Below are 27,065 nucleotides of genomic sequence, written 5' to 3'. Positions count from 1 at the left end.
GTTGTCAGGTGTGTTTCCTTCCAATTTAATTTTGTGACCCATACAGGTTTCCAGGACTCGTCAGTAAGAGAAACCCCATCAACTTGAGTCAGCAACATAATTTTTAACATGCGAACAGAAGTTATTTATAAACATTTTCAAAGGAACATAGTGAACTGGAACGGTAAATTAAAATTATAAAAGCAATGAAAACCTGTACACTTTGACATTTCATAGTTCTTTTAAAAATCAAATTGATCTGAGAAGAAAATGGATGTGAAATATAAAATTTTACTTAAAATTATTGTTGTAAATCATACTGAAATCTAACAACTTACTGGTTATAAAAATTTATCAATAGCATAGAGTTAAGATTTTCTGATATTTTTGGAAAGATATGAAAACATTGTACTTTAATGTTCAACCAATATTTTTGATCAAATTATGAAATGCCATATTTATTCTTGTGTCCATCAGTTTTTCTTCTTATTTAATTACATCATGCTAATTGCCACTTGCTAACTGTGAAATGTCTTAAGTATCTAGATGTTAATAGTTAACAGCACTGCAAAATGCAGAACAAAATAATTCCAAATGCTTATTAATGAGTGATTACTTATAAACAAACTGGTGTATAGAGCCATATATAACATCATGCCAATACATGTATTTAATAACTTTTATCACTTGACATGGCCAGAGACTGAACCCACAATCTCCCACTGAAGTGGTGGGCCCTCTACCACTTGGCTACTGAGGCCGTTGAGGCAACAGGACTTGATTACTTCAAAGTGGAGATTTTGTTTAAGCAGTAGGTTAGCTTAGTTGGTAGAGTAGGCCTACTAGTCCTACAGTAGACTGACTGTACATTTTACTCAATCTGTTAACTTAACTAGGTGAACAACATTGGACTGCGACTGTATTATAAATTAGAGGACGACATTTATATAGCAGGGGAGTTTATTATGGTATAGGACTTGATAACCACAAAGAGGAAAATTGTGTCAGCAGCTGGTTAGTTCAGCTGATAGTGTGCATACCCTGTAAACAAGAGGTCCTGGCTTTGAGCCAGCCAACTAATTGCTCATTTTTCTCACCCCTTGATAATGACCCCCAAGTTGTGAAATACAATTTCATAATTTTATTGTGTGCTAAGGACTTCTAGGGGCGTTATTGTACAAGTCACATTAGGTGAATTGTTTTATTGCCATCAGTCTTAGGAATAAACCTGATGATGATCCTTTGACTGGTTCATGGGAGAAGGTTGTTTAAAGGCTTTTCTACTTTAAGCCCTAAAATCAGTAAAACGGAACCATTCGATGAAAACTGAGAGAGGTTCTTACAACAATGCTAAATAAAAAGTTTGGTGATAATCCCTCCCGTGCCTGCTTTCTAATTTTGTCTTTTGGCAGTTCCTATGATATGCAGGCTTCATAACCTCAGATCCCCTTTCTAAATTCCAGTTTGTTTAGTTCTGCCCATTGTTTTCTCGTTTAGGGCAAACCAATTATTTTATCTGGGGACCATACGCCGCTTTTCATGGAGTAACACGCTTGTGTATCATTAAAGGTTCCATGTGCATCGCCGTATGAACACATCTGCGGGTGTCTCTAAATTGTTTTTTTGTACTTTTAGCATGTGTAAATGTTGAGTTCTGCTCAACCCGGGGCTAGAGGGCGTGGACGGTAGCATGCATTTCCATTGCCGTCCATGAACAGGCTCAATCAAACCGAGCCTGCAACATATTTGTTTTTGTCGTGTTGAGCGGCCTGTGGAGTTTCCACTTTTTCTATTTTATGAAAAGTCGTTAAAATGGTTTCTATTTGTATCTCTGGTGATCCCTAAATTATCAAGCGCAACCATTTGAACCAGTTTTAGAGACAATATAATTTTTAAAAAATCATTAAGGGTCACCCGAGATATATTTGTGTACAGTAATTCTAAAATGAGGTCAGTTGTTTCTTGCAAAAAAGTTTCCATTGTAGATACAATCACAGTCATAATTTTGCTTGATTGCATACAGGGAACACTTAGCATTGGTGAGCCCTATATGCAATCAAGCAAAATCGTTTGAACAAATGGAAGAGGACAACCGAAGGAACATCTAGGTACAGTTTCATTAACTGCCAACCAGTAGTTTGAAAAAAATGTTAACGCCGACGGATTGGCAGACAGACGAATGGATGCTGCGAGATCTGGTAGGTAAAAATCAAGGACAATATTTTCGAAAAAGATGTTTGACCAAATAAAGACAAAAAGGTCATGATGGCCCTAGATCACTTTGTTACACCGTTTGCTTGAACAGATTTGGAAGAGGGGGCGGGGAGGGATACAAGAAAGGTAAATGAAATTATTCTGAAATGGTGCCAGAATATTTTAAAAGTTGCTACTAAATAAATATGGGCGTGTGTGTATGTTATGGGGAGGAGGGGGGGGGGTGCATGGCTAAGAGGTGTTACAATTATTTTGGAGTCGGAATTATTCTGGTTCCTTCCAGAACCTTCCTTTTCATTCATGGTAATATATGAAAGTTCTGGAACCTTCCGTTATGCTTTAAATAGGAATCTGTTTGAGGTCAGAAAATATTTCAAGTTTGGACATTTACCATTTGATGGATTTAAAATAATATTCAGGATTTTAAAATAAATATCTTTAAAGAGAGGATTTATAATATGTGGACATACTAAGGGGCATCAAGGAAATATTTTGGTTAAATCATTTCAAAACTGTGCTTGCTGTTTCTAATGAGAAGATTTTGTAACTTTCCGCAATAAACATATAGGGAAGAGTGACCACGTCCCCTGGCGGTCATCATTTTTGATAAAGCAAAATAATTTATACCATCTTGTTAGAGAGTCACACAAGGACAATATTAAAAATCGGGCCAAATTAAGAAATATATATATTTCAAAAAGTGACCACGCCCATGAGCGGCCATTTTTTTGATACATCAGAATAGTTTGAATAAGCTTCATAAAGGGTCATAAAAGGAACAGTTGTTTGAAATTATTTTAAATTGGTCCTGCTGTTTTAAAGAAAAGGTGTTTACAATTTTCTACTAGTATACATAAAGGAAAAAGTGACCATCTCCCCTCTGATGAATCGAAATAATCTGAACACTCGTCATAAAAGGTCACCAAAGAAACATTTGCGTAAAAATGTTTTAAAAGTGGGCTTGATGTTTTTGACAAGAAGAAAATAAAAGTTTCAACTAGATACTTATTGGGAAAAGTGATCACTCTCTGTGGCGGTCATCCATGTAATTTGAATAATCTTGGTTAGAGGCTACACCAAGACCATTTATTTGAAATTATTTCAGAATTAGACCAGCAATCGTTTGAATATTTTTTCTATTTGTAGCTATGGCAAGCCTTATGTGCAACCAAGCGGAACGGTTTGAACAATTCTGGAAGACGGCCAAAAGAACATCCGGGTCAGTTTCATCAACTTCCATCACATGGTTTCAAAACAGATGTCATTTGATAAGTTTGAAAGACGGACGATGGGATGATAGACGGGCGCCGGACAAATAGCAATCCAAGCAGGTGGTTAACATGCGTATATTCTAAGAAAATCATCCTTTGTAGAAAGCATCTCCGATTTGTTTTAAACAATTTTGAATAATTGTTCATAAAGAGTAATATCTTATATCTATAGTCGGTTATAAAAGCTCATGAGACCTTATGTTTATACGTTGCCGTCTTGCCGACTCAAAATAAATCTTATTTTATCTTATTTTTCTAAATTCTAAATTTATTACCATTAGTGTTAAACGTATTGTATTAAAAAATACAATTCAGATGATCACTAACCTGCATTTTATTTATCGTAAATGTATATAAAACTACAGGAAGAATGACAAACATAAGCTTCTACAGGCAATGTCAATGCACATTGATATACCTTAGAGGATTTGCATTTAAAAAATCTAAAACAAATTGATTGCAATCCTCCTCCAGACTCAGCCATGTAGAATATCTAAAGCTGGTGAAACCTAAAATGTGTATCAAGGGATTCTAAACAAACCTTTCGGATTTAGCATGCATAAATGACATTTGTCTGGATCCATTTTTTCTTCTGTTCCATACCCATAAGACCTCAACATACCATCCTAAAAGACAAAATGAAGTGACTTTTACAAGATATTTTCAAATACGTTTAAGGCTCAAAGAGGAAAGCCTAGGCAATGACCTACTAAATTATCAATGATCTACTTTTGACCACCGAAAGTTCCAGTCCCGGTGTTTTTCTATATAGCTATAAAATTAAAAAATCCTTCTCTGTAATATTTTTTTTTGTTTCTAAAGATCTATTTCCTTTAACCGTTTCAGTAGTTTCGGTAGGAGAACACATAAAAGTAATTTCTATACCATACTTTTAGTGTCTGTGAAGAAATGTTTTCATTTGTCACTGATTATAGTTAGATCTAGTAATATTTATATTTAACGAATCTTCTAACAGGTAACTTGATTATAAGTATTATGTGATAAAAGGCTACCTCTTGTATCATAAAACTATAGCAGGCTAATAAAGTTAAACAAATGCATACCAAGCGGCTATTAGAGCTTTTAATAGCGAATTTTCGAAAAAACAAGAATTTTAATCATGTTCTTATCATTCATGATCGTAATTTATATGTAACTCTTTCGAGCATAAAGAAGACTGTATTTTCTAAATTTACTCTGTCAGAAAAAAAAAAACACTTAAAAAATCATTTTATCATATTGTGATTTTCAGTATATAAAGAATAAACACAATTTACATAATCTGGAAAACTATATGCCTACCAGTATTATAGATTATGGATAAAACGGCAGCTGAGTACAACGAAATGGGAGAGAAACACACAATAACCAAAAATACCCAGCTTTGGGGATATTTCTTTTTACAAACTACGCCCTCTACAAGTTCAGGGATAACATACTAAAAGGCCTGAAGCTTCCGAAGCTCAATTCAATTTAGTGGTTACTGCGAAATACACCGGACAAGGATGGGGCTATATCCTCTGTGTGATAGTTTACTTATGCCGAATAATCAAAGTGCAAGAATTCAATGAAAAATCATCGGACCGGAACATGAAGGTAATATACAAATCGCCTATGGAAAGTTAAACTTCCTTTAAATTTTCACTGACAAATGGGCGAGTGCAATAACTCTTTCTCATTTTCGAATAGTCGAACTAATGAAATAATGACCTGTAAAATTGATCTTGACCATATAGCTAGGGGAACATGCAACATACTATCCAGTAATGGTAAATGTTTGTGCCAAGGTACTTAAATATCCAAGTTATAGACTGGTCAAGAAAAACTAGTGAATGAAATATTGCTGTGGAACTAATTATCCCAACTGCAGTATAACCCAGTGATTTGATAACTGTAAATGATGTATATATAATATTATGCTATTTATGCAATATGTTATAGTACACAATGTATGGACTAAAATTTGCATATATAATCTAGTTATTTTTATAACATTTCACTTTAAAATTGAAGGGAAAAAAGAGAAAAAAAGTGATGAAATTCTTCATCATATTAAAGGAAAGAAATTCTGAAGAAAATACTCTTACAAGTTTATTTTAACTTGGTCCATAATATACATGAGCTTGTTTTGCTAAATATTGTAATATTTCAGGGTACTGTGACCTACTTCACTCAGTGGGACTTTTAGTTTAAAGCCCTGCTCCCGTCCTACCTTTTAACCTTGAATTGTCACTTAAAAAGCATGAAAATTCTGACTATGAACAGTGGCGCCTGTCAAAATAGAGCATATTTTATATAAAATTCTATATGAAATACCTGTGAATTTGCGTGCTTAAGTGTGGCACGTGGCCGTTAACTGTTACCTATTGTAATCATGGGTTGCATACACTCAAACGAATTTGAATAGACGCGGAGCAGGGTTTTAACTGTAATTTTATTATAAGGTTACAGGCTATTCTAAAAAAATAACTAGTTGATCTTGAAACTTTTAATTTAGATCAGCCTCACTTACTTTATAAATTTATGTAAGTATTAATTCTAAAATCACTCAAAACAGCTGACTTCCTGGTTTTGCAGACATGCTGTTGTTGTAGTACTTGCAATGCAATGTGGGCAGTTGCTTAGCAACAACTGTCTAGACTTTGTTTACATTGTTGTATATAGAAATGTCATTTAACTGTATTGCAAACATGCTTCCGAGAAACTCCCTTAAAGCGACAAACCCACACATTGTGAATTGTAATTTTTAAAATAATGTATCATCGAAAGGCAAAATACCGCCACTGTTTCATATATTTACATACAACATAATGGTTGACCGGTTTCAAGAATTACGAAAACATTCGAATTTTTGCAGTTTTTCTCATGTACTTTTATAAACCGTTACAACGGTTTATTTTGTAAACATTGATATATAGAACGAGACGCGACAGTATTTTAGACGCTATCATCACGTGGGCAGCAAACCAAAAGTGCGCATGTAGTTTGATGGGTCAATTTATATACTCGTCTACCGATTAGGGAAGTCAGCATGGTTTACTTTGCCTTATTTACTTTAGAACCACTGAATCTTACCAAATAACACTACCTTAATAACGGACCGTTCCATTATTAAAAGTACATGTAAAAACATCGCTCGCCACAAAACCGAACTATAGGTAGCGCATAGTATTATGGCGTTTAGAAGTGAAAACAAAACAATAACGTAACATTAAGTCAAAACACCAAGTTTACGATTTAGTCAGTGATTCCTTGTTGGCCGAGCGGTTAGGGTATTTCTATTACACCTTTTTTGTCGGGAGTTTGATACAAATTTTTTTTTCTTTGTGTAAATTAGTTTTTCCCTGGTTTCTAATTTATTGTTTTGTTTCTTATTTTCATATAAGATTGGAAGTATTTTTAAATTAATCAATCCTAAAATTATGGCCAGACAATGCTTGTATTAATGTGAAGTATAAGATTGTTATAAAACTAACCCGTACAAGTTTAAAAATATCACAGGAAAGATTAAAAAACAAGATCATATTAAAGGTGGAGTGTATTAAGACATAATTACGTGTCAGTTGTGGCATATAATTTTAGTGAACATGTTAGAACTAGATTAACTAACTCGTTTTGTCTTCATTGAATTATAGTGAAGTAAAAATTAAAGGCAATATTTAACGAGTCTAGGAATCGAACTCACGACGAACAAGTTTAATACGAATGTCGTAACCGCACTAGGCTAACGAGAAATCATTGACTGCATTGTAAACGTACTAAGTGTACTGACTTCATTTTATAATGTTTTTTTTTTTTAATTTCAAAACGTCACAATAGAGTTCGATACCTAAACGTGTGCTAAACGTGATGTTTGCTAACGGGAATTCCGTTTCTTTTATAAACCGGGAAACCCTTATCAGAAATTGTAGACGAATGCTTTTATTTTAAATGTATACGGAAAACAATCATTTTCAACAGAATTTGATGAAAATGCATTGTAAGAACATCGATTATGCTGCATATATTAGGTGAATAAAGCAAAAGTTTGATTTTTTTAAAATCTGACACCACGATGTATGGGTTAGTCGCTTTAATAGGGAATTTGATGTTATAATCATTTGGATTATTTATTTTTCTTTCTTTTCATACTAATATTTATTACGATCTTTCATGTTTTAATAGAATTATTGGCTTTTGTTTCCCAACAGTCTCCACAAATCTACAGTATTTTGTGTGAAGCTGGGTTTACATTTATTTGTGTGGAGTGCACATATTCTCACATTCTTTGAGTGTGCGCTTCCACACTTATTTTTGTGAAGTCTGGGAGGTATAAATACTCCACATCATTTCATTATGGGGAGTTATATTAATATCCCTTGATCGATGAATTATGTCGGGACGGAAAAAATCTATTGAACTTTGACCTCTGAGTATGACACTGACTTTTGGGCTAGGGGTCTAGGTGTTGCACACAACATATCGTCTCAATATTAAATACATTTATGTCAAAATATTATAATTCCTTCAAAGATAGCAAAGTTTTGGACCGGACAGGAAAATAAAACTAAATGTAATGACCTATGTCCTCCAAGTTTGACATTGACGTTTGGACTAGAAGTCTGGGTATAATGTCTCATTATGGACTATATATGAGCCGAGTAATATTAAACTCCCTTAAAGAATGACAGAGTCATGAACCGCACAGGAAAAAAAAACCTAACAACTATTGACCTTTTACCTCTTACAATGACCTTCTTCTTTGAGCTAGGGTTCTAGGCTTTGCGCATAACATATTGTCTGATTATTGAAAAAACTTGTGCCAAGTAATATTGCAATGCTTCAATAGATGGCAGAGTTCTGGACCGGACACGAAACAGACCCTGTTAATATCATGTGAACCTTTGATCTCCAAATGTGACCTTGACCTTTAAGTCAGGGGTCTATAAGTTGTGCATGACATATCTTTTTATTATGGGGAACATCTGTGACAAGTAACAATAGAATCCCTAAATGGATGGTATTTTACTGACTAGATAGGAAAACAACCCTGCTGATTTTGATCTCAAAGCGTGACATTGAACTTTGTGCTAAAGATCAGGTCTTGCGCATGACACGTTTTCTCATTAAGGGAAACATCTGTGCCAAATTTTATCTAATTCTCTTAATGGAAAAAAAAGGTGATGAATCGGACACGAAATTGCGACGGCTGATTGATGGAAAAGCGCAATCCTATAGTTCCGAAACTGGTTTCCAACCAGGAGACTAATCATGTTCACATACACCATACACCATAAATGTTTGTATAAGGGTCTTGAACGCAACATATTGTCTTGTTAGGTTGAAGGTTTTGCCAAGAAATCTGAATATCCATGTATGTATAAATTGGTTAGAGAGCGGACAGGAAACAGCCTTTAAATGTGACCTTGACCTTGAAAGTAATGGCCTGAATTTTGCATGTGACATGTCGTCTTGTTATGGTGGTTTTCTGTGTAATATTAAAGTCAAACATAGTACAAAAAAGTTGTAGGTCGGAAATGATTCTGTGCACACGCACGCACGCACAAACATACAAACAGGAGTAGCATCATAAGCTACCGCTCGTCCTCACCCCAATTGAAATGGTGGTGAAATAAAATTAGATAAAAACAGAGTGATGGTTATTATACATGCACTTCCTCTCATTAACTTCTGCCACTTTCAAAGTTTTAGAGCTCTGCTGCTAACAAGTGTTATAAATGAGTAAATGGAAAGGGGGATTATTGAAAAAGTAAGAAGTGTAGAGTTATGGTTTGTATTCATTGCACTTCCTCTCACTAACCTTCGTCATAAGGTGAAGTCATAACAGAATTTCATTATAGAGGACTGGACTCAAGATTTTGTCTAAAAATGATCTTTCGTCAAAACTGAAATTTGGTCATATTATGAAAATTAATCATGAGATTTAGTTTCTAAACTGTCTCAAAATTTCAGATCAAGACAAAAGTAGATGGGCCCACTTCCTATTACTGTACATGGTTTCATGACGCAAGGTGAAATATTCTTAAGATATATGCAACACTGTGTGAAACTTATAAGCACTTTATATGTGTTTTTCAAGGACCATAACTCTGGTTTGTCATTTTGAAATCCCAAATGAACACATGCAACATAACAATCTTATAATGTGTTTTGACTGCCAAGTATTTTTTGAGATACATGTGAACTTTTAAGTCCTTAATGTAAGTCAGGGGCCATCACTCTGGTCTTACAAATGTTAAATCCAAAATATACTAAAGTGCACAAATTCACATGCTGAATAATATTTCTACACAGTTTCATGGCTCGAGGTCATAACGTTTTAAGACATATGCAACACAAGCTTTTTGGCACTTTATGTGTACTTTTTACTTAATTAAAGGGAAATCCTATAGTTTTTTATGCGCATCTTTCTGCGCAGCCGACACTTTCTACGGAAAACTGAAGTGAAGTCAACATTTGTTAAAACATGTGACAGACAATCTTAAATATGAGGAATCTTGAATGAAATAACATTTTTGATAAGTTTTATCAGTAATCAAATGTTGATACTGGTTTATGCTGTATTGACAAGTATCATGCCTGACAGGTATCTTGCCATTTTTGTGGTTGTGTTTTCACATCGCATTTTAGTACAAAGACAGTGTTGTTCATATAATATAAGACAACTGACTTAGTACTGATAAGACAATATCACCTTTCAGATAATTTAGTATTCAATTATAGAAAGAACTTTTAAAACTTTCTTTTAACTTCTAGCAGATATACATGTAATCAATTTGGTCAGTTTCGCGCCATTTTTCGTCCGAACAGGTATTGTATTCAAGGGGTTTTAACATAAAATTTAGCCTGGTGACCCATACATTTTTAGCCATTTTTATGTTCACAATACAATTATTTATACACAAGAAAAACAGGAAAAATCTATGAAATAGTTTTTTCAAAATTTAAAAATATATTCGTCACTAAGGGTATTTTTCATTGAAAACAGTTCACAAAAGTGAATATGAAACAAGATTTTTTTTATTTGTACCTATTATTGTAAGGATATAGTATTACAAATATGACTATGATATCAAATAAGTGTATAATAAAATCTGTAAAAAGAATAAACCTTATTATGCTGTCTTGATGTATATTTTGGTTGGTATTTATATAAAAGCAGAAAATTATGAAAATGTTGAAAAATCGCTGGCAATTTCAGCAACAGTGGGTGTGTTCAAAACAATTTTTCACAAAAACAAGCCTGGTGACCCATTGTGTTGATTTGTTCTTTGTTTTCAGCACAAAGTTTCCTATCATATATGTGAAATTGAAAAAAAATATATGAAAGAAACAATCTATAGGAATTCTCTTTAAGGACCATACAATGTAAAAAACAAAGACAAATATCAAACAGGGAATGCCACGTATAAAAATCGCAGCATCCCCAAAAGGAAACCTACAGCACGCATACGTGCACACCACACACACACACACACACACATACACGCACACACACACAAAGCCAACACACGAGGACAAAACGAACAAACAAAGGAACACACACACATACACGCGCACACACACAAAGCCTACACAAGAGGACAAAACGAACAAATAAAGGAACACAGTGGGGCACCGTCTTGGAACGGTCAGTGGCAAAAACACCACTGGGGAGCTTAAACCGGTTTATGGTGCGCACCCAAACTCACTCTTACCCCCACCAAGTTCTAAAGACACGGGACAGTGTAAATAAAAGTAATCCCCTCCAGGTGAATCTCTAACACCCTGGTCCAGCTGAGTGATATCCAAGACAGAACACCAGGTGCAAAACTTCACATGCTATATAACCACCCTCTAATGTATCACTCTGAGTCAAATACTTTTTTAAAGATACATGCGATACAAACTTGTATGCCCATTTATTTTTGACTAAAATCAGTGCCTGACCAATAGAAATCCAAACAAAATCCCAAAAGCACAACTTCACCTGCTCAATAATATCTTTATTATGTTTCATGACCGTAGGTCAAAAAAGGTTTTAGATATGTTCGACACATACATCTATGCATAGTTTTACCTGAGTCAAGAGCAATAACTCTTGTTTGGCTGTGTTAAAATTAAAAAAAAACAGCAACAACCACAACAAAAAACAACAACAGATACACAACTTCAGACGCTGAATGATGTCCTATAATGTTTCATAATCCTAGGTCAAATATTATTTTAGATAATTGCAACACAAACTTTTAGGACCTTTTTATACATATGTTTGAAATAGGAAAGGGCATAACTCTGGTCTGGCCGTAAAATCAAAATTAAAACTCTAAGTGCACAACTTATGCTGAATAAAAATCCTTTAGAGGTTTGATGACCCTGGGTTAAATACTTTTTGAGGAATGCACGAAACAAAGTCGGATGAATGGACAAGTGCATCTCTAAATGTCCCCAACCCTCCCAATTATTCTTCTTTATTGTGGAGAGGCGGGATGGGAAGTAAATACATGTCCTAGTCGGAAATCGAACCCGTGCCTCCTTGGCAATAAAAAGCATTCCTACCTTCTTGACCAATACACCACAGAGGATTTCGCACTTTACGACCATAAAACATAAATTTTAATTGTTAAGGCAGTTTACGTTCAGCACCCCTTTACAAAAGAGGCTACTTATAATATTTAATTCTCGTATGCCATTGACATATAATCTGTCAGTAACTAAGAGGCCTTTCTAAGAAATATAGCAATAATTTGCTGATAACTTATTTTTTTCTTAATCATCATATGATATAGAGGCGATGCCTTCAACGTTTTAGACGTTTGCTTCGAACAAGGGTGCAATGGGAAAACCAGATAAAGGGAGGTCATTCAAAATGTAAGTAAATAGGAGCTACGGTTGTTGTACTCGAACTTCCTCTCGAAAGCCCATTTCATTGTATGAAGATTTTGATGAAGCACTTGAAAAATTTTGGTGTTGGGTAAAATTTGAATAAGTAAATAAAACAAGAGGGTCATGATGGCCCTAGATTTACAGCTGAATAATTCTGTAACAATGCTGTTAAGTTTTTTCAAGGTTATTCAAACAGTTTCAGCCGATAAGACTTTAAAAGTTTTGGAAATAACCATATTGAAACTAGCACCGCCCACTGGTGGCAATGTTTTTAAACGAAACAGAATGATTTGAAAAAATTCATAGATGGACACCCAAGGAATATTGCTATGAATTATTTTTGAATCGTTAGAGCAGTTTCAGAGAAGAAAGGATTTTCATAGGGAAAATTAGTTCCGCCACTTAGCAGCCCAGTTTTTAAAAGAAACTAAATTATCTGCAGCAGATGGTCATTTAAGGAACCTCTGCTCTGTAATTACTTTGATATTGACCATGTAGTTTCATGGAAGAAAGGTTTTCCAAATATCATTATAAGAAACAAGAGGTCCTATGTCGTTCACCTGAGGCAGACCTTAACCTTTACCTAATTAGTCCTTGCTTGTGACAAAGTTTAAATAACATTCTGGAAGCAGTTCATGAAAGGTTATCAACTGGTCCATGACTGATTTTGAAGACACTTGATTGAGTGTTGTTGATGGTAAGCTACAAAATGAAAACTTCAAAAAATAAAACTAAAAATCCCCTCGCCCCACAAAAAAAAAATTGAAACAAAATCCTATATAATACTATGTTAAACCATTGAGTCTGAGGGCGAGGCCATTTATGACCGCAGGGGCATGATTTGAAAAAAACACTAGGTAAAGGGCGTCTACATAATGCTACATGGCAAATATCTAAGCCCAGGACATTACAGTTGTATAGAATATGTAATTTATGCTTTTTCAGGGTAATCATTTATAACTCAGTAGAACCGTACTCAAATTTGGGAAAGAACCATATAATTATGCTACAGATAAAGTTTAATGTAGATCCATCAAGCGGTTCATGAGAAGAAGACGTTTAAAGGTATTTCTATTTTTAGCTTTAGCGGCCCCTAACATGCCTTCATGTGAAAAAACTTGGGTGAGAACCATATGATGAGGCTACAGACCAAGTTTGATAAAAATTCATCAAGCGGTTTATGAGAAGAAGTCGTTTAAATATTTTCATTTTATTTTCAGCTAGGTTTAAGTGAAAATGTGGACGACTGACGCCGGACCAACCACCTATACTAATACCTCACACTGAACCTTCGGTTCAAGTGAGCCAAAAACTAGCCACCCCGCATGAAATCCGTGTTTTTAGCGAAACAAAATGAGAAACATTTCTGTGATTTTTTTTCTAAACTGAGCCAGCAGTTCTTATGGGGTTTCCAACTGTATTTGGTAAAATTATGTTTTAACAAAGAGGTTATGACCCAGCTGTTAAAAGCACACCGCATGTCTAGTGTTCAATCCTTCTACAGTTGGATACTACGCTTCCCTCTCTGATTGTGTGTGACGAAAGAGGGGGGTGTGGAAGTACTCTACGATAGGCTGTTTTTTAATCCCATCAAGACTGAACTGTTTTGATTTCTGTTCTCAGTGCTGTTTCGACGGGTCCTTAAGGATGTTTCTCTTCTGCAAAGGTATTAAGTACATGCGTTTTGGGTTCTTAAGGTTTTTATATAAATTTGTTTGGTGCTTTACATGCCATGCCTTCTGCTGCTATTGCGTGTGTTGGGGATTCACCTGGCGGTGATTTCTTAATTTTATTTAAATAGTCCGTCCCGTGCATTTGGAACACGGTTGGGGGCGGGGGGAGGTAAGAGTGAGTTAAGTTGCGGTTCATAAACCGGTTTCAGCTTTCCAGTGGTGTTTTGCCACAGACCTTTCCGAGGTGTGTCCTAATGTGTTCCTTTATTTGTTCGTTTCGTCCTCGTGTGTTTACTTTGTACGTGCGTGTGTGCGTGTGTGTGTGTGTGTGTGTGTGTGTGTATTAGTCGTGTGATTTTTGGAACGTGGAATTCCCTGTTGGATATTTATTCTTGTTTGTGGTTCAGGAGGAGAATATTCTTTAACCCTTATCATGCTGGTCACGATTGAGTCTGCCTTTGTGACTGCCTTTGTGCAGTCTGATCATGATCTGCACTGTTCACCATCAGTCAGTTTCATTTTGGTAAGCATCCCTTTTAAAAGTTAATGGCACTTTCCAAACTGAAAGATGGACCATTTCATTACAGAAATTTAGCAGAGTAAGGGTTAAAGAAATCGTGGACGAGGACGGCTGACTGAATTAACTTTTGAGGTTGAACTTATTCCAATATTAACTGTGGAATATGTAGTATGTAAGGAAATGAAACAAAATCCTCAAAAATATCATGGCACATTTCTGAGATATTGCATTTGGAATTCGGAAGTAACTTCTGAACTGTATATTATGCTGTATTGTTCTACTACTGGAATGCTACATATAGCATGAACTTATGCTTTGAAGATCACAAAAAAATATTTTAAGGTTTCTAGCAAATACTCGTAGGCAACGTTAAGTATTTTACCATCTTTACCAAAAAGCGTCTGTGAGTCAAAATTTAGAACATAGGTGTCAGAAATCAGAACCAGAAATTCTAATTTGTACACATGAGGGTTGTTCGATAACTTCGTGGAATTTTTTTTTATAAAAGACGAAACATTCTTGCGAAATCAGTGACATTTTACAGACATCAATTCTAAAGCATTTTCTTTCGCTGATGTAAATTTCATTAGAATACACTGAATAATGACTCTTTTACACGACAATGAAAACAATGAACCCTTTCTTAAGGCATGACGCCAGCAAACTAACGTAATGTCATTTTTAAATGTCAAGCAAACACTTAACACGCCTTAGCTCTTCCTCTTCCTTTAAGAGCATCGGCACCAATCGGGCACTTACTTTGGACATACGCAATTCTTCAGTAAGAACTGTGAGAACAGCTGAACGCGATACATCAAGTTTATTAGTAATAGACCTGACCGTTGACCGTCTTTTTTCTTTGATGATCTTCTGACTTTTATGGCAACTGGCGGTCTTCCTTCTCTCGGATCATCTTCCAAAGAGGTTCTTCCCTTCCTCAAACGCCCATGCCACTTGTATACAAACGAATGACTGCATTTGTACGAAGTATTTGACTTTTCCATCAGTTTGTTTCGATGTATTGTTTAAGCCAACATAGAATTTCACTATTGTCCGCATTTCAATGTCATTCTTTGTAGACGTCTTTTTGCGAATAAGTGTTCTTGACAACAACGTAAAAAATAATCACACAGCCGTCGTTAAAATAGCTAAAATAGCAATATTTTACGGAAATGACGTCATAACGTCCCGCTAACGCATTGCGCTATGGCGCTAAATTTGGACAGTCAAAAAGATAAAAATTGATATCGAGTTTCAAGGTGTTATGGATAATTTTTCACCGCCGGCGATGGGGTATAAGCAGGCAGCTACGGTTACCAATAATTTAAAGAATATTTCAAAAACTGCCGTAGGTTTCATGCATCTGATTTACAATAAGTAGCACTATGTTCATGCCAATTTTGACAAGATTTCATACATTCTTAAAGATTTTAGAGCAAAGTTCCATTAATTTATCGAACAACCCTTTAACATGTGTAACTGAAAGTCAAAAAACAAGAAAAAAACATGCATAGGTGAAAAAAATGTATGCAGATGGGCGGGGTACTTAATAACGTCAATATTTCCTCGAAACAGTTACGGCTATTATTTAAAGAATGCTTCTTGAACTGCTTTAATTCAAAAGTAATGCATGCATGTGAATAAAGAAATGATACTTATGTTTTGTTTTATTTGTTTTTTAATAAATTTGCAATACCTTATATTGGAAGCTGCCTTTGAATATAACCTAGTTTTCAGAGTCTGGCTAAGAACTAAGGATTAGAAATCATCAGTACAACTTTCTGTTGGAATCAATTTAAGTTTCTGACATTATTTCTAGTAATATAATCGTCCTAATAATATAGTACGATCTAAGACTTAGAGCACTTACTAATTCATCTATAGCTTCCTTTTTGAAAATCGCAACAGGTTGTTTGGTCGTCTCCCTACAATTGTCTGGAATTGGGTTCAAACATTTGTTTGAAATTTGGTTCAAACAATCTGCGATTGGGCTGACTTTTCCCTCCACTTTAAACTCCGCCTGAAATTTGGCAAACCATCTGATTGTTATACAGTCAACATGCAAATATTTGAGGCTTAAATTCTAATTTTGGTAGTTATTTGTAATATCGTTTCTTCACCATAGTTTTAACATTTAACGGGAAATTATATTTTGTGCTGTTAAGTAAAATGTTCAATTATTTTACAAACATATAGAAAAAAAACTGTCAAACCCAAATACATCGATCATTTGATCACAACAAGTGCAGCTATTGACATTTGGTTAGGGTGAGGGAAAGGTGTTTGGTCTCATGTCCTTGCACATTACATGGTGTCTAGATTAAGTAAACAGCTGATGTGAGTTCTAATAAAAATCCATCCAGACGTTTAGTAAATATGGAGCCGACACAAAATAAATGTGACCTCACATTTTGACTTGGATCTTAGACCTAGCGACTTATGTTATGCGCTCTACACATACTCTTGATGAAGGTAACAAATGATATTAGTTTCATAATCATTGCAGCAGTTAAGAAGATATGGAGTGGACAAAATAAACTATTTGATATTAGACTTCCAAATGTGATGACCTTGACTGTGGATATACTGACCTGGTACATGCACTTTGTATGTAGTCTTGAAGAGGTTAGCAATTAATACTTTACCATCTCTTAAACATTGCAAAATAGCACTAATATCACTTTGGTTAAAATTAAGTTTATTTCTACTCGGTATCTATCATTTCATCTTGTTTAAATTCTTTCTTTAAATGCAACTATGAAGTTTTGTAGTTCGTAGTATCCTCTATTGACATGATTCGTTAAAAACAAATACTTAAAATGGCAGGTAATTAAAACTACAGCTCTCTGATTATTATTTCTGTTGTTTAACGTTATATCGACAGAATGATAAGTCATTTAGAAACTTTCTAGCTTTTTGATGGAGGAGGAAGAGCCAATGTGCCCCTCCGGGCACTATGATATTACAGGCTGGCACCTGGGTAGGTAGAACCACCAACCTTCCGTAAGTCAGCTGGAATGCTCTGAAAGGTAAGTTAGACTATCTGATGACATGACAAATTTTGAAACGATGTTACTTTAAAGAAAATCCCTCCAGTAGTTAGGAAGATATAAAGCTGATATGATATTTGAAGTTTTGTTGCCAACTGTGACATTTTACCTAATGTCCTGGGTAATGCACTCTAAAAATCGTCTTGATGTGGTTAACAGTTAATGCTAGGCATATCGAAATCCTTCCCAGTGGTTGAGAAGATATGGTGCGGCCATGAAATAAAGTTATTTGGTCATTGACCTCTATTTGACATTGACTTTGAACATAATTTGAATCTACTTTGTAACATTACTCAAAGGTGAACAGTTTAAATTCATCAACGTGATTGGAAATTTTACTTCACTAAAATGTATTACCTTTCTATGAAAATCGCACAGCACAATGTAACTAATTTTTCTAGAAAATGGTATATCAGACTAAACAGAAAGATGTATGTTATAATACTTGCGCGAATTTTATTTGATATTTATTCGTTATTGTATATACATGTTCAAATTTACCATACCGCAAGATTCTGTAGTATGTCATCGGGACGCATATTCTTCAGATATGTGTTACTGGTCCCATAAGATGTCAAACTAGTCAACAGCTCCCGCATAACTGAAATAAAATGAAACAATATGTCTTATCAGAGAGTCTGTTGTAACAATCGAGCAAACTGCTGCTCATTTAGAAGTACTTAGCGGGTATGAGCAGACGCCGTTACATTAGCCGATAAAAAATATAAGATTCTTCCACTGGTTGTAGGTGCAGATGGGAATTTCCGGCCTCGAGAGTAACTGTTAAGGCGGTAACGAGGTTCCTACCGAGTAACCGCCTAAACAGTTACCCGAGAGCCGGATATTCCTATCTGCACCTATATAACCAGTGACAGAATCTTTTCTTGCATACCGATATCAAGAAATAATATTAAAAAATCAATCGAATGGCTTTCTTTTTAGAACTATTTCTTATAGAGGCGTATTTAAACAAAGCGTGGGAAACCAACGTCCGTAAACAGGAAAGACGTCATGACGTTTCAAAGATAAATGACAATGTTTAGTTCCGGTTTTGTTTTTTCAGTTGCAGCGTAACGTTATGATTTTTTGATAAAACAACGTGTTTTGAATCGCGAAATATACCAGCAGGAACAAAGAGGATCTGTCAAGGTATTGGATTTTTATTCCGTTTTTTTTGAAATAAAATATAAATTACTACACATATGCGTAGTTCGTAATACGTCATTTAAAGCACGAGAGTCATCTTACACCCCGGTAGATGGAATTTTCCAGCACCGGTAAAAATAACGGAAATCCCTGTCAGGTATGCAAGAATAAGAACAATTGAAGGTTTAAATTGATTTCTTTTCTTTCGAAAAGTACAAACTGAAAACAAGTGGACCGTTCGCCACCTAGTACTTACCCTGGATAACATAATAGCTAATTCTTTACGTCTCATGAAGATTAGGTAGAAAATCTGGATATTGAGTGTTATCTTAAGAATATCAAACATGTAAAATCCGTCTTTCAGTAGTCCTGCAGCATCAATATGTTGGAGTCTTTCTAGTATTTGACCTAGTGACCTAGGTTTTAACCTTAGATAGCCCAGTTTCATTATAAATCAAGTACAAAATGCCACCTCAAGTGTTTAAACAAAGCTATTATATTATTTAACCTTGAAACCAAGTTTTTGACCTAAAGATCCTTATAAGATACCAAGCTCTACATTTTATAGAGACAAAGATTCCCAAAAACTTTAATTAAGATCAAGTTAAAATATTTGTTTTACTCGTTAATACCTGCAGCCATATCTCAACTAAATACTGCTATCACTTTTCCAATATACATGTACATTCTTAAGCCACTAATACCTTTATCTGCTCTGTATGACATAAACTTATGATCAATAAGATTGAAAGTTACAAAACTGATAGAGAATTTTATGACCTATTCAATTGTGTAAAATATTCAAGAAAGATTGGTTATTGAAAAACAGCCATTATTTCATAGTTTTATATTTATTCAAATATCACTTATTGCTGAAATGTTCTGAATCCATGAAATCTGGTTCATTTGCATCTTCATAACGCGACACTTATTCTACTAACGGAGTGTCATCATTGGGTTCAAAACCGAGAATCTGTCGTCCTCACTACTATCGGCCATAATTCTAGAAGAAAATGTGCTGATAATCCAGACACTTAGTGATAAATAGATTGAAAAATCATGTACAAAATATAAATAATTTTAATTTTTTGATTACTTACGGGTTTAATTAGTCTTTTGTATAATGTTTTTATTGGTTGAAATTGCTTACAATATAGTCCAATCATTAGTACCGTTACAAAACGCAAAATCACGTCACGCGGCACACGCGTAGGGCAGAGAGCGCAAATCTACGACCTTTGTCATACACGACTATTATCTTTCAACGCATAAATACGACACGCGGTACTCGATAAGAACTGAAACAAACGCAAATATATAATTTGCGTACGAAATAAGTTAAGAGTGTTAACAAAGATTTATAATTGTCAAGTGGATCATTTTGCCTTTAGATTTATCAGTATTTCTATTAATTGACCTAGTGACCTCATTTAATTTCACAAGTAACCAAGATTTGAAATTGATCTAGAATTCAAAGTGACAAATATCCTGACACAATTTAATGAAGATCAAGTAGACAGTGCGGCCTTTAGAGTGGTTACAACGTTTTACTTTGGTTTTACACAGTGACCTTGTTTTTGACCCAAATCTTGCACAGACAAATAGTCTGACAAAGTTATATAAATATCAGATAGAAAATTTGGCCTCTATACTGTTAAAAAATTGTATGGTTTGATCTAGTATTTTCAAACCCAAATGACTAAGCTACTAACTCGTCCAATACATTTTACTAAGAGAGAGTTTCTAATCATGATCGATAAACAATTGTGACTTATAGATCGTTAACAGTGTAACTCAATACAGACGCCTGACATATCCTGGACATGCACGTTTACTTTATGAATATAAAGGAAAACAATAAAAGACTACAGATTGTTTTTCATGAAAAACGTATGTTTCTCACCACTTACCGTGCAGGGAAAATCACAGGACCATGATATTTTAACGATTTTTACGACTAGGCTTGGCAGTGATAGCTTGAATGAATGTTTGTGGAATTACAACGAGTGGTATGGGATAAGTAGCACAAATCAAAGGATCTAACAAATCAAGGGTCATTACTCCGCTGAAAATCATTTAATCGGAACATGACGATAATATTCACAACTATGTTTAAGGGATTAAGGGTTCTAGCAGAGTCCTGGATGGGTTTTGGATTGGTGGTTGTAAGGTATCTTCGGTCGGTGTATGCTGTGTTTCTGCTTTGTGTGCCTCTTTGCCGCATGATTTGGTAGATGACAAACTGGCTGCCCTGGTTCTAGGGACTTCTGCCGGAGAGAATGCTATGTTTCTCGCTTGCGGTTTCGGTGGGTTTTTTTATCACTGACTGCGTTGTTAGACATTGTACGGGTTGGGCATGTGATGCAGTTTGTAAGGCCCTTCCCTTTTTAATGAGTAACATTTACGTCAGTTTTGGGAAAGCAATTTTCAGACAAGTTATTGGTGTTCCCATGAGAACAAATTGTGCACCCGTTCTCGCAGATTTGGTTTTATATTGTTATGAAAAGGACTTTATGTGAGCCTTTTTTTCAGGATACGCAGGCAGACATTATTATTGCATTAGATAATACATCTGGATGAAATTCTAAATATGGATAATCCGTTTTTTTGGTCAATTGATAGATACTATTTATTCCCGGCAGTTCCAGTTGTATAAACCTAACAATTCTTCAGTTTTAGATTAACGTCTCTCTATTTATGACAATATTGTTCATACCAAAATTTATGACAAGACGGATGATTTTATTTCTAGTATTGTAAACTTCCACAAATTGGATGGGGATGTACCTCAGACTACATCTTATGGAGTACAGTCAAACCTGTGTTAAAGACCACCTCTGAACAGAGACCACCTGGCTCTGAAGACGACATGTTTTGTTTCCCATATTATATTTCTCAATTAATTCGGTTTGCCAGGGGGTGAAGTCATGTTGAGGATTTCAATGAAAATAATCAATTTATTATAAATAAACTTCTTCTGGCTACCATTATTACAAATTGCGTGAACAGTTTACTAAATTTTACTATCGTCATTCTGATTTGTTTTTAAAATTCAGTAGTAATTTAAAGACACTTCTGCGAGAAGGTATTTCAAAACGCGATTTTATGGGGGTGTGGTTTACAAACTTCGTAAGATTTTGGGTCAAGGTAATTTTCCAACTGTATTCAGTAAAATTATAAAACGTTTTATTAAAAGAGGTTACGACCCAACTGTTTTGGGACACACACATGTTTAGTGTTCAACCCGTTTACAGTTGGACGATACGCTTCCATCTTTGATTGTGGCTGACGAGAGAGGCCAGGGGGAGAACTCTGTGATAAGCAGTTTTTAAATCTCATCAGGACTGAACTGTTTTGGAACGTGCCATTCTCTGTCGGATATTTATCCTTTTTTTCACAGTTATCACTCGTGAGTTTTGCTGAAATTCAGCCTAATTGTATACAGCAAGTAGTGTTTACACTCTAAAATATGACAAATCAAGGGCCATAACTCCGCTGAAAATCACTGACCCAGAACATACCAATTACATGCATAATAAAACTTGGCAATGCTCACTCTAAGGTTTGAAGGAAATCCGACCTATAAGAGCAGTGGCTAAATCATCTTCAAATTTGACGGCTTAAGGGCAATGACTCTGTTGAAAAAAAAAACACAAACTGGAACATGCTGACGACATACACAACTAGGGTTGGTAATAATCACTTTTGTGAAGTTTGGTGTAATTCCTCTTGGTGGTATCGTATTAGTTGCCCGGACAAGGTTAACTAAAACAAATCAAGGGCCATAACTTCACTAAAAAGCACTGAACTGGAACATGCCGACAATATTCACAATGATGCTTGGTACTTATAACTCCTGTAAGGTATGGTGGAATTCCTACTGATGATAAAAGAGAAGTTAAAAAAAGAGAAGTTGCCGAAACAGAAGAAATATATAAGAATCTAGGCTACAACCCCGCGCTGAAAATCATTGAATTCCGACAGTATGCACAGTGAGGCTTAGCACTGATCATTCCTGTAAGGTTTGGTGAAAATCCGCCCCATAATATAAGAGGAGTGGCCAAAACATCGGATCGGAGCATGCCGGCAATATGCACACCGAAGCTTTGTACTGAAAACTTCTGTATAAGGTTTGGTGGAATTCCGGGTCGAAACATCGTAAAATTCGATGAACCAAGGGCCATAACTCTGCTGAAAATCATCGAATCGGAAAATGCTGATGATATGCACAACTAGGCTTTGCCATGATCACTCCTTTGAAGTTTCTTGTAATTCCTCATGGTGGTTGGAGATGTTGCGTGGACAAATTTTGTCAGACAGACTGACAAAAAAGAAACCGACTGCCCCAATTTGAACAAATTTGAGAGAGGTCCTTATAAGGCGCTACAGATTAAACTTGATGAAGATCCTTCCAGCAGTTCATAAGAAGAAGTCGTTTAAAAGCATCTCTACTTGTAGCTCCAGCGGCACCTAAAATCGTAAGAGGACCTTGCTACAGACCAATTATGACGAAGATCTATCAAGCGGTTCATGAGAAGAAGTTATTAAAGTGCTTTTAATTTTTTTTAGTTTTTGCGGCCCCTTAAAGATTCCAAGGTGAAACATTTGAATCAACTTGGATGCTAAAGACCAATTTTGGTGTAATTCTGACCAGCAGTTTCACAGGAGATGATATTTAAGTGAAACAAATGACGCAGTACGACGGACGAAGGACAATGGACGACGGACGCCGGACCATCCACTGTCCTAACACATGTATTGTACTTTATCATACAAAAGCGAAGTAAGTTCATTTACCAACAAGAAAGTTTACTTGGGTGCCTGTGACGTTGTGCTTTGAGAGAGAGGTCTGGGTATTGCACGTGAAACATTGTCTTATAATGTTGAATATGTATGCCAAGTTATTTGAATTATGAAACATCAAAGCATAAAAAGTTACTGACCAGACGAAAAATCACCAAACTTCTTTTATCCCTTAATGTGACACTGACCTTGAGCTACAGGTCTGGGTCTTACATGCAACAAATCAATTTGTTATGGTGACTGTTTGTGCCAAGTAATTTGAATATCCATCCATCCAAAGTAAAGTGATTAACCAGACAAAAAATGACCTACTATCTTTGACCTCTAAATGTGACCTTGACTTTTGAGACAGGGACATGGGTCTTGCACGCGACACATGGCCTCATAACTGGGAACATTTACGCAAAGCGATTTCTATATTGTTTTTCTACTACCGAAAAATTTCCAGTCCACTATTTCCAAAGTATTTACGCTAACATACATGTAAGTAGTTAAATCCTACAACAAAGTAAATCCGTCACCACTTTCAGTTGAGTAAATACAACAACTAAGAGTAAATACGGCAATTAAAAAACACTGGCTATAAACATTGACCCGGTCAGTCCACATGTAGAGTACCATTCGATGCGTGAATTTGTTGCGCACAATTAGAGGGTCTCAATGGGGTTTGTTTTCACATACTGACCATGCATTCGAAGGTAACGGTGTATGATAACCTTTGTGATAAATAAGATATTTGGCATGTTTAAAAAAGGCACATTTCCATCCTCGGATTTAGTAATATGTAACTTGTTGCTTATAAAACATTTTCTCTCATAAATTATGACAATTATTATTTTATATATGGTAAAACACATTATCTAGGTAGCATTCAAAGCTAAGTAAGGCGTAATGATACCCTGTGCAGCTATCTAAACGTAATGCCGATCAGTAAGGCTAGTAGAGGCGTAATGTATTTATGAAATGTATACCAGAGTAAAATGGTTTATTGTATATAAAACATTTTCTCTCATAAATTGATGAGAAATATTATTTTTATCTATGGTAAACAGCATTATATAGATGGCATTCATAGCGAAGTCCGGCGTATTGATGATAAAAGCATAGTATATAGGCAACTGATGATTTTATAAAAAGGGATTTGACAAAAAAATCCGTGTTTGGGGTAGTATACGCCATTTAGGGGGTGCTTATTTTGACAAAATATCGGAGGACTATTTAGGATATTATCAATTTTGTAAGTAAATGCTGAAATTGTAACATGGATTAATCCATGCATTGGCAATGAAACGAATAAAAACAAGCTATCATTTCGATTTTTGTATTCCACGTGCCTCTGTACAACAGTATATAAACATGGATTAATCCATCATGCAAACAAAATAAAACATTCATAAGCAAAGAAATAGATTGAAATCAAAAATTGTTCCAACCCTATTCCATTTTAGTTTGAAAAAAAGTTCAGTTCCTGTTATGTGTAATAATATATATGTGTATACTATAGAACATCAGTTCACGTTATGTGTAATAATATATATGTGTATAATATAGAACATCAGTACACGTTATGTGTAATAATATATATGTGTATAATATAGAACTTGGATTAAACCATTCTTTCATTTGGACTGTTATTAAAATGTCATTACTGACTGTGAAAATACTAAAATGTAAAATGAAACACATGGATTAAATCATGCATTCATTTTATAAAAAAAATCAAATCTTCTACTAAAAATGCTAATATTAATTATAGAACAAAGATGGATTAATCCATGCCTATTTCATATACTGGAAAAACATTGTAAGACCTCTAAAGTATACAGTAAAAGACAAAGATTAATCCGTTCATTCTTTGTACATGCTTTCGAAATTTGTAAATACAAATGCTAATATTGACAGAAAAAGATGGGTTAATCCATCCCAATTTTATGTAGTGAATATCCGTTCGCGAAAAGTCTCACATGTAAAATCAAAGACATGGATTAATCCATCATTTTTCTTTTACGTTTCCAAAATTCTACATACATTTGTTAATATTAGTAAAAAATGATTAATCCATCCCAAGCGCATGTATTGAAAAACACATAAGCAGACCATATCAAACGATCAAAGACATGGATTAATCCACCTTTTCTTCTTGTACGTTTCCAAACCTTTTACAATGTATTAAAATAGAAAAGGATGGATTAATCCATTCCTAATTTTTACAATTAAAAACACATTCGCGGATCATATTAGATATAAAATCAAAGACATATATCCATCCTTTCTTCTGGCGCATTTCCAAAGATCAAAGACATGGAATAATCCATCCTTTGTACCTTGTACAATGTATTTAGATAGAAAAAGATCCAACCCTAATTTTTGTAGTAAAACATATTCGCAGACCGTATTAATTATAAAATCAAAGACATGGATTAATTCATCCTTTCTACTTGCGCATTTCCAAAATTTCTTCATTCAATGTTAATATTCATAGAAAAAAGACGGATTTATCCATTTGTATTTCTTATAGTACAAAAAAACATTCGCTGATCATATGAAATCAAAATAAAATCAAAGACATGGATTAATCCATCCTTTCTTCCGCGTTTCGAACTTTCTACATTGTACAATGTATATTCTTCCGCGTTTTCAAAATTTCTACATTCAGTGTATACAGACAGAATATCCATCCCCGATTTTTGCATAAGAATAAGTACAAATTCCTCCGCGGTGTATTGGTCAAGGTGGTTAGGGGTTTTTATTGCCGAGACAATCCGAGTTCGATTCCTGACTCATAAATATCTTTTCCTTGGTTTTAGCATTCTTTTGAGAAAAAAGTTTAGAAAGAAAAACTCATGTTCAAATGTTCATAATATGACCAGGTTTCATTTTTAAAGAAGGATCATTTTAGCCAAAGTCTGGAGTTCAGGCCCTTTAACATTGTTAGAAAAAGATGAATTTCTTGTATTGACTATTTCAAATGGCACATCAAAGACATGGAATAATTCATTCTTTGTTCTTGAACGTTTCCAAAATTTCTTGCATGTTTCAAACAATTCTGCATTCAACGTTGATTTTTCAATACAAGCAATTAGGATGGATTAATCTATCATTTTCTTTTCATGTTTATATTCATGTAATGGAAAATGATTGATAAATCCATCCCAATGCAATCATTGTGATAATTATATTATCCTCCAACTGTTTTGCATATTTTCGAACTTTTACATTTCATGAACCGAAAAACATTCGCGGACAAAAACAGGTATAAAATCAAAGAATAAATTAATCCATCATTTCTTCTTGCACGTTTCCGAATTATTTCTACATTCAATGTATTCAATGTTTATTGCATGTCTTGTCATAGTCGTAAATTCTACAGAGGAAGGTACGACAATAAGGGTAAGTAAACGGTGGCACAGAAGTGACATCCGCAACACATTATTTACATTGTGGCCACAGCTTAGTAAATTGTGGCCACAACAATGCTTTCTCACTATATAGAACAAGGGTGGATTAATCCAGCATATTCTGTCAACGTTTGTTTTGTGTAGTA

General features: G+C 34.8%; 1 protein-coding gene across 2 annotated transcripts in view; it reads right to left on the bottom strand.

Moving 5' to 3' along the window:
• Positions 1-27,065, bottom strand: part of LOC128548550 (uncharacterized) — a 351,915-nt gene that overhangs the window by 105,350 nt on the left and 219,500 nt on the right. For both annotated transcript variants that reach the window (XM_053523737.1, XM_053523738.1), the window contains exons 15-17: positions 18,079-18,173; positions 16,393-16,542; positions 4,006-4,090 (exon numbers count right to left, since the gene is read on the bottom strand). In XM_053523737.1, coding sequence (XP_053379712.1) covers positions 4,006-4,090; positions 16,393-16,542; positions 18,079-18,173 — 330 coding nt within the window. The remainder of the gene's footprint in view (positions 1-4,005; positions 4,091-16,392; positions 16,543-18,078; positions 18,174-27,065) is intronic.

This window comes from Mercenaria mercenaria, chromosome 14, assembly GCF_021730395.1.
Source record: "Mercenaria mercenaria strain notata chromosome 14, MADL_Memer_1, whole genome shotgun sequence".
NCBI classification, from domain to species: domain Eukaryota; kingdom Metazoa; phylum Mollusca; class Bivalvia; order Venerida; family Veneridae; genus Mercenaria; species Mercenaria mercenaria.
Note: the sequence above shows the minus strand (reverse complement) of the source record. Positions and strands in the feature narration are given on the sequence as shown.